Below are 9,086 nucleotides of genomic sequence, written 5' to 3'. Positions count from 1 at the left end.
CAAGCAGCCGCCCATATGACTTCTATGGTAATATTTTGAATATTCAGACACGTGTATGTAAATGAGACAAGCTTAAGCTTCTCATGTAAGTATTTAAATAAAGAGGTTACATGTAACACGTTCAGTCGAACAGTATCACATCGTTTGCGCAGGGAAACATGTTGAACTAAGGACAAGGTGACTTTGCAATGTAATGAATGGCTTAGAACTATCTGAAAATCAATTTGATTTATCCATTCACTGAAAACATCTGTACAACATTTTAAACCAGGGTAGGGTAGTCAGTTCATGCTTGAATGTGAGACCTTTGGAAACGTTGCTGTTGAAAGTGTTGCCTTGCTCACCAGCCTTTTCTGAGTTCTTTCAGCAGAGTAACAGACTACTGAAAGAGGTGTTAGTGAACCAGTAGGGGGCACTGTTGCCTACGGATCAAATGGAACTCCATTTCCCCTGCACTGCCGTATAAGGTGTAGCCCTTTGGGTGGGATGTTAAACCAAGGTCCAGACCCACTGTGGACATTAAAGATTCCCGTGGCATCTGGAGAGAGTAGGAGTGTTGATCTTTGTCTCCTGGTCAAATTCTAAAATACAAAAAAAAAACTGCCTCTGTGCATCGACCACCAGACAAATCCTGTTGTAGTTCTTACCTATTTTTATTTCCCAGATTGTCTCTGCAAATCTTTCTGGTTACATTAAAATTAATAAACGTATATTTTCTGGAATTACATATTGGCAATAAAATGTGTTAGCATGTCTACATGTATTAAAATCTAGACATCATAATGCAGTTGTTTCCATTTTAGCTCCGAACAAATGGTATCCGAAAGGCTACTGATGTCACGTTTATTCACAGCGAATCTTCATTATCACTTGCAGACAAATCAGAGAACTCGCACCCTGTTCTTGGTGTGTTTTTTTTTTTTTTTACTCCCGTGTTGTGCCAAGGCGTGGCAGCATGAGTCTATTTAAAAACGGATTGCTTCTGGCTCCAAATGATAACAGCTAAGCCAGGTTTTTTTTAAATGGCAATTCAACGCCTTTCCTGGCCTAATCAAATCCGTCTCTGTATTCCGTAGAGTCGTTGCTGAGCTGTGTGGTGGTGGCACATATGGTAATTATTTTGGCTTCGTGATGCACTTAATTTGCGAAGTCTTAAAACTGCATTTTAAACGAACAAACACGCATATCAGTTACATTAAAAAATCAGAAAGGACTGAATCCAAATTCAAATCCAAAAACGTAATCGGTAAAACTGCTTATACGAGGAGGCGGCTTTAAATTACCATGTCTCTAGCCTCAGTGGCACAGCCTACCTGAAGACAGCACAAACAGTTGATATTCTTTTAACGAAGATTTTACTGTTTATGACCTCTGCTTTATTGTGTGAAGCACGTTGTACTGCAACTTTTGTACAGAATGTGCAATACACTTGAAGGCGCTAACAGGTGAACAGGAAGTGTTCGGTTTGGTTTGGGGGGCACATGGTTCAAACACGCACTGCAGTTGTATTTAAATAGAACATTTATCACACCTAAAGTTCTTTTCAGAACTGGGGGAGACTCTCCTCAACCACCACCAGTGTAGCACCCACCTGTCGATTCCCGGCAGCCATTTTGCGAAAGAACGCTCACCACACATCAGCTGAGCTGGACAGTGAAATAATTGTTTTAAGCCAAATAAACTGGGGGATGATTAGGTGGCATGTTGAGTGAGCCAGGCTGGGAATTTAGCCAGGACACCGCTTTTCAATGAGCGTCATGGAACCTTCAATGACCACAGTGAGTCAGGGACAGCGGTTTAATGCCCCATCTGAAACATGGCATCTCCTACAGCACAGTGTCCCCATTACTGCACTAGGGCATCAGGGTTTATTTTACCAAAGGGAAGATTGCCCCCCTGCTGGCTCACCATTGTAAGACTAAATGTTCCACTGCAACTACTGAATCTAATCAAGTTCTTCTAATGTTGGTGTCTGAAGCTGGATTATATCTACATCGCATTGTAAATAAACGGGTATAAATAACCAAATAAAAGGTAACAATAATAACAAGGTCTCAAAAATTAATTTCTTTTATTTCAACATATTCAATGGCAGTTTATTAATCTTATGCAAAGACAAAAATGAAAACGATATAAAAACAGTAACACCCTATATTGTCCCGCCCATAACAATTACAAAATAGTTTGAAAAGCCTCTTACAAAAATACATTGCATCAAGTCCTATCTTTTCTCGTAACAGAAATAAATAGTTAAACACATCCTGTAAAGGGTCATACCAAAGAAACAAAAGGGCTTATTTAACCTTCCGATTGTCATCATCTTGTAGTCCAATGTGTTCATTCAGATTGGATCTGTCCAGCACACCTTTCTGTAGTCGTAGTGACACATCCTTCAGTATTACCAGTTTAAAAATTAAAATAAAAACACAATGAATGCAACACTGATATCAGCAGATTTCAAAAAACTATTAACAAAATATACAGCTCAGATTCCCGCGTGGTCGTTCTCTGGGAGAGATGGCAACACCGTTATGGTCCGAGTCAGACCTTTGGGGACAGCGGGCGCCAGGGTGCGGAGTCTGGATTCTAGGCGTGGAGAGCCATCTCTCTACAGACGCTGCAACGCGTGCTTCCAGCAGCCTGCACTGGTCCAGGTCAGAGGTCATAACCGTTAAAAGAAAGAAAAATAGCGGTGTAACCGATGAGTTCCAATGTGGCGTGTGCCTGGAATGACGACGCATTCAAAGACTGGCCGGATGGTTGTGTTAAATACGCTATGGGCCCGTGTGGAGGGGCTGGACCTGACTGCAGCGCACTCGTTTTTACAAGCAAAGCTTGAGGAGAGTCCGAATGAAAGCCAGGATCCCTTCTGCGGTTCCTCAGGCTGGTAAGCGACGGCAGCAGAATTCTCAGCAGGACGGTAGCTGCGGACTGAGTTTGCATACACAGGAAGTGCAGGCCCGCTTCAGGGGGGCTGACGAGTCCCCGCCCTCCGCTGCAGGCCATTGGTGGGAGAAGCGAAGGGGGCGGGCCCATTGATAGCATACGCGTGAATGTGATTAAAAGAGAGGGGTTTAAAAACAGCGGAGAGGGGGGGGGGACGTGGCTGGAGGCAGGATGGAGCTGGGGAGGGAAGAGCCCAGTGGCAGGGCTGAGATGCAGCCACCGAGAGGGCGGCAGCGCGTCCTGGCCAGACACCCCCCCCCCCCCCCCAAAACAGCAGGATCCAGGCTCTCCCACAGGAGCGTTTGGGTGCCACAAGTTAAGTGCTGGGTTTGGAGAGCGACTTACAGTCACTCATTTAAAAAAAAAAAAAAAGTGTCTTTATTTCAACATCATAAGACCCGGTTTCAGTGACCTCCCCCCTCCCACTGAGCTGTCCGTCACTGGCCCTTCCCCTCGGGGAGAGGGGCGGGCTCCCCGTGCACGCGGAAGCGGTACAGGCAGGTATACTCCGGGTGGCCCCAGTTAGACAGCACGCGCATCTCAATGATCTGGTAGGGCTGCACACTCTGCACCTGAAACACAGAGCAGCAGCACTGAGCCACACAGCTCACCACCAGCAGCAACATAAACACGGCCCTATGAGGCGTGCACGTACAAACCAGTTATCAGTACTAAGGCACTGGCAAAAGGCTGTGCACAAATGTCCCTTCTGTCCTTTTAATGACAGTTCTAACATTGAAAATAGAATCTTTACTATTAACAGACAAGGAAGAAAAGGTAAACGTAATATCATAATATTATGCTAATTGGTTAAATCACTTTATGGATCACAATTAAGATGAATAGGTTTTCGGAGCTGATACAAACCTACACTGCAGCCTGCTTAGCTAAAGTCAGCTGCTATCATCAAACAAAGTGTAAGATTATGTAGTGGTCTGGACTTTAGGGCTGCAGTGGTGCAGTGCATTGTGGGTACCGTAATGGGGAAGGTCTGCAGGGAGTCGCCGTCCTCCTGGTAGGTGTACTGACCCAGCACTTCTCCCACCTCCTGGGCCTCATCCTCCAGACCCTGCAGACAGAGAGCAAGGCAGAGTCAGTCAGCACAGCCAAGCCCACAGTCAGACCCACATTCAGCACAGCCAGGCCCACAGTCAGCACAGCCAGCATCCCACAGTCAGACACATGTTCAGCACAGCCAGATCCACATTCAGCACAGCCAGACCCACAGTCAGCACAGCCAGATCCACATTCAGCACAGCCAGACCCACAGTCAGCACAGCCAGATCCATATTCAGCACAGCCAGACTCACAGTCAGCACAGCCAGATCCACATTCAGCACAGCCAGACTCACAGTCAGCACAGCCAGATCCACATTCAGCACAGCCAGACTCACAGTCAGCACAGCCAGATCCACATTCAGCACAGCCAGACCCACAGTCAGCACAGCCAGATCCATAGTCAGCACAGCCAGCAGCCTGTTCCTGCTACATTCTCAGCTCTAAGGCTGTGCGTCTGGAGCCGTTCTCTCGCCCCAGTCTCTGGCGGGTGGGTGCGGGACGGGGGAACGGGGCGGGACTTACATAAATGGTGAACTCGCGGGGGGCGCTGCTGATGTTGCCGGTAGGGGACAGGGATTTGGGGATGTGCTCTACGGAGAAGGCCGTGGGCCGAACCCTCATAGACAGCCGGATCACCAGGTAGCCCTGGGAGCCTTTGAAAGCCCAGCAGTTCCCAGGGTGGACGTCAGGCTGAGGGGAGGAGGGAGAGAAATAACCATTAAGGGCATTCATTTATGCTTCATAACATACAGCACATTCATTCAGTGGAGTAACTTTTCTGCTCTTTGGAGCCTGTAATAATAATTGTTTTCTGAAGAGAGAGAAAGCCTGTGTGTGCGTGTGTGAAGCTGTGCGTGAGATATATGTTTAGACACACACACACACACACACACACACACACACACACACAGGGCACGCTCACCTGTATGACGACGCGGGGTGACTGGGAGAAGTACCAGAGAGGCAGGCCGAAGAGGCTCATTAACGCCGTCTTAGTCTCGAACGTCTCTGAGCAGCGTGTGCTCAGGACACTTCCACCTGCGGGGACACACACACACGCGCGCGCACACACACACGCACAAACACAAGCACACGCACACGCACACGCACAAACACACACACTCCTGTCACATTTGACCCCTCCTTCCCACCACAGGCTGCAGTGCTTCACATTGCGCTTCTGGTCCTGGCGTCCTGAGATCAGTGTTCTTTACCCTCATTGTGTGTAGCGACGTTCAACACTTGCCGCTTCCAACTATCACAAGCTAACGTTACCTAGCAAGCCACCATTTCTTATTTAGTAGGCTAACTAACCTCATTTCTAACCGTTATTCTGTTATCACAGAAACTATAGGGCCCTACCATAATGCTGCCATCAGTCTGTCACTGGCCCGCGCCGGGCCGCCGTCAAAAAAGACACTTGGCTGCCGGGCCGCTGGCCCCCGTCAAAAGATACTTGCCACCGGGCCTAACAACTTTCCTGGGGGAAACCCTGAAGACTACGATGAAAAGGGGCAAAAAGCTAACCTAAACACACGCACGCACGCATGTACAGGAACGCTCACCCTTTCTCTAGCTTTCTGTGTTTAAAGTCCTAGAACACCAGCTCCATTTGAACTCCCCCATCCCAGACTACAGCAGCAGTGCAGCCCATGAAGTGCTCATGCTGCAGGCTAACAGTGAGCTAGCCTAAGCACACGTGCATGTTCTCTAATCTATTCCTCACTGCCAATGCACTCCTCAGTTCATGGCACTTGGAGGCTAATCATTGACCCTGCCAGTGCTGAATGCTCACTCCAGATGCTGCACTGGCTGCTCTGGTTACGAGCGTCAGCTACAAAACCAAACTGTAAACTGTCATTGTAAACAGAGAGGAAGATAAGGGCCTCTCCTCCACCCCCCAGTCTCCACCTGCTCCAGCTCCACAGAGCGCCTGGGAGGCAGAGTTAATCCCCAGGCTAAGCTGAGGAGCTGCAGTACCTCCAGACTCCAGGGCGTAGTCCACCAGGCCGGTGCGGTCCTGGGAGTAGAGCTCCAGAGCGTTCCTCACGATCAGCTGCACCTGCTGAGAGAGCGAGAGCGAGAGAGAGAGAGAGAGAGAGAGAGAGAGAGAGAGAGAGAGAGAGAGAGAGAGAGAGAGAGAGAGAGATAATCAGCTCATCTGACCATTGTAAAACAGTGCTCGCTCACTCTCATAAAACATCGGGTGATCAAACCAGAGCTACTCCACAACCGAGAGTGACTTCCTGCAGCTTATCAGCTTATCACTAAACACCTGCTCCTTCCAGCTCACCGTTTAAATCAAGACTTAGAACAAACCTCTTTGCCCCAGCACTTCCAAATGTCTAATGCAAGTTTAAGATTGCCTTCTTTTTGGTTTGTGTGTGTTCATGTTTGTATACATTGTTTTAAATGTGCATTATAAGTAAAATTTAACTTACTAATTTACTTGCTGTTCATTTGTTCTAAAATTATATCAGCAGTCAGAAATTACAGAAAAAAGGGTTAAACCATGGAAAGAGAGACTGACTCTCCATTTATTTTTAATCTGTACCCATAAAGCAGCTGAGAATAAATCTAGGATCAGTTCAGCCCTTTGGCTTATAATGGATAAGGTCAGGGTAAGAACAGGGAGAACCTGACCTTAGGTTAGTGCTGCTACTGTGAGATTGTTTATGAATACGGGCCCTGGCCTGTGTTTCTGACTGAAATGGCGGTGTTCGTATAAACGCTGAGAAGTGCAGCGGAGTGGCCGTACCTCCTCAGACATCCCAGCAGCCCCCACGGCGCTGGCCACGGTGTGGGCGAAGGCGCCTGCGTCGGGCGGCTGCCTGCTCTGCTCCAGCTGCAGGGACAGGTTACCCAGGATGCTCCTCTCCAGAGAGGCCAGGGAGGCGCGCAGGTCCGAGCCGCGCGCGAACTGCGCGGACAGCCAGGGCAGCAGCGGCGCCGGCAGCTCTTCCTCCTCCTCCTCCCCCTCCCGCCCCGCGCCGTAGAACAGCGCCCGCAGCTCCTGCTTCACCTGCGCAGACACCTGAGTCGCACGGAGACGGACACGATCAAAATGGCCGCCAGAGAGCGCGCTCTCAAACAGTCACGTCAGCTCATACGTCAGGTGAAATTAATAAATGAATCATGCCTTTACAAGTCGTCCGTTTCCTTGAGAAAAAGAAAATAAGCTCATGTACTTGTTGCCACACACAGACAAACCTGGGGACTGGTTTACATTTTAAAAACTTTATTTAATTCATTCCCCAGAAAAGTCAAATGATTTTAAGTGCTGAATCCTCTACAAATGCAAAAAAGTGCCAGTACCAAAATACCCCGGTGTGCCCCAAAAAGGTGTGACTTTGCAAGAGAGAAAAGGAGGGTATTGTCAAACAGTGAAAGAGGTTTTGAGTGTAGGCACTAATGGAGGCAAGTATCGAGGATGCCAAGAGGGGGCATCAGTGTACAGGGACAGAGGTGCAGAGAGAGAGAGAGAGAGAGAGAGAGGGAGCCCCAGAGAGAGACACACACACCCCCCCTCACCGTGTCGTGGAGGCTGTCCAGCTGGTCACACCGTCCCTGGCAGCCAATCACGCCCTGCAGGTCCTGCCTGATGCGGGCAAGCTCCGCCTCCAGCCGCTGCACCTGCCCCAGCAGGGCGCTGTGGGTCTCGCTGTCCACACCCACACTGATGAGGGGGGAGACACAGTGTCCAATAATAATAATAATAATAATGTCCACCCCCACACTGAGGAGGGGGAGAAACAGTGTCCAACAATAATAAAGACACAGTGTCCAATAATAACAATAATAATAATGTCCACGCCCACACTGAGGAGGGGGGAGAAACAGTGTCCAATAATGATGGTAATAATAATAATATGAACAATAATAATATCTATTTGTATAGCTCCATATTGTACAAAAAACTGAAAGAAACAAAATTTAAAAACAACTAAACAATAAAAATAGCAAAGATTACAAAGACAATAAGCCAAATTACACAAGTGATGCCAAACAGAACAGTGGCAACAGACAGAAACTCGAGTTAATATTCACTCTCTGCAACACTGACATGCGTGTCAGATGGCCTGAGAGAACGTCTGTGGTAAGATCAGCACTCTTTGTGAGATCAGCACTCCTCGTGAGATCCCCTCCCAAACAGAGAGAGAGCACGCTGACCGCAGGGGAACAGCACTCACACTGACCGCAGGGGAACAGCACTCACACTGACTGCAGGGGAACAGCACTCACACTGACCTCACTGGAGCTGCTGCTGTGGCCGTCTCTGGTCTCTGCTGCAGGTCCTGAGAAAAGAAGCAGTGAATGATCCGTGAAGAGCATGCTTTATAGAGGAGGCCACACAAGCATGTAGAGGCACACCGAGGGCACTGAGCATGTGCAGTGTCCAGCACGGTACAGCACAGCCTCTCTGCTCACTCAGGCTCCAGTGCCTTCTTATGTGCATGTGTGTGTGTGTGTGTGAGTGTGTATGTCTGTGCGTGTGTGTGTGTGTGTGCGCGTGTTTGTGTGTGTGTGCATGGGTGTGTGTGTGTGTGTGTGTGTGTGTCTGTGTGCATCTGTGTGTGTGTGCGCGTGTGTGTGCGTGTGTGTGTGTGTGTGTGTGCGTGTTGTGCGTGCGGGTGTTGTGCGTGTGTGTGTGTGTGTTGTGCGTGTGCGGGTGTCTGTCCTTCAGTGTTCAGGGTCTGCTGGTACCTCAGTCTTGGCCGTCAGCGCCTGCAGCAGCGTCTCCATCTCAGCCAATCGGGACTCATGACTCTGCTGCTGCTGCACGTACTGCTGCTGGGCCTGCATAGACAGATGGACGGACGGACAGAGAGACAGAGACAGAGGAAGCAGGAGGGGTGGAAAGAGGGGGCATGAAGAGGGGAAAACACAGTAAGGGGTTATCAGCTTAATGACAGATGGGCTAAGGCAAACACAAACATAGCGTCAGAGAATGCAATGAGCGCACCCACACATTCAGCACTGATTCTGGGCTGTGCACTGCAGAAAGAACATAATCCCTCACATGCTGTAACTTTTGAAATTTCTTGGTGGTGCAGCAAAAAAAAAAAAAAAAAGGTTTTGAC

At 48.7% G+C, this 9,086-nt stretch overlaps 1 protein-coding gene across 1 annotated transcript in view; it reads right to left on the bottom strand.

Moving 5' to 3' along the window:
* Positions 1 to 2,054: 2,054 nt before the first annotated feature.
* Positions 2,055 to 9,086, bottom strand: part of LOC135248591 (SUN domain-containing protein 1-like) — a 36,141-nt gene continuing 29,109 nt past the window's right edge. The window contains exons 20-28 of the mRNA XM_064323399.1: positions 8,710 to 8,802; positions 8,254 to 8,300; positions 7,537 to 7,681; positions 6,764 to 7,039; positions 5,986 to 6,070; positions 4,928 to 5,043; positions 4,528 to 4,695; positions 3,923 to 4,015; positions 2,055 to 3,518 (exon numbers count right to left, since the gene is read on the bottom strand). Coding sequence (XP_064179469.1) covers positions 3,384 to 3,518; positions 3,923 to 4,015; positions 4,528 to 4,695; positions 4,928 to 5,043; positions 5,986 to 6,070; positions 6,764 to 7,039; positions 7,537 to 7,681; positions 8,254 to 8,300; positions 8,710 to 8,802 — 1,158 coding nt within the window. The 3' untranslated portion in view covers positions 2,055 to 3,383. The remainder of the gene's footprint in view (positions 3,519 to 3,922; positions 4,016 to 4,527; positions 4,696 to 4,927; positions 5,044 to 5,985; positions 6,071 to 6,763; positions 7,040 to 7,536; positions 7,682 to 8,253; positions 8,301 to 8,709; positions 8,803 to 9,086) is intronic.

Source organism: Anguilla rostrata, chromosome 2 (genome assembly GCF_018555375.3).
Source record: "Anguilla rostrata isolate EN2019 chromosome 2, ASM1855537v3, whole genome shotgun sequence".
Classification (NCBI taxonomy): Eukaryota; Metazoa; Chordata; class Actinopteri; order Anguilliformes; family Anguillidae; genus Anguilla; species Anguilla rostrata.
This window is presented reverse-complemented; position numbering and strand designations above follow the sequence as displayed.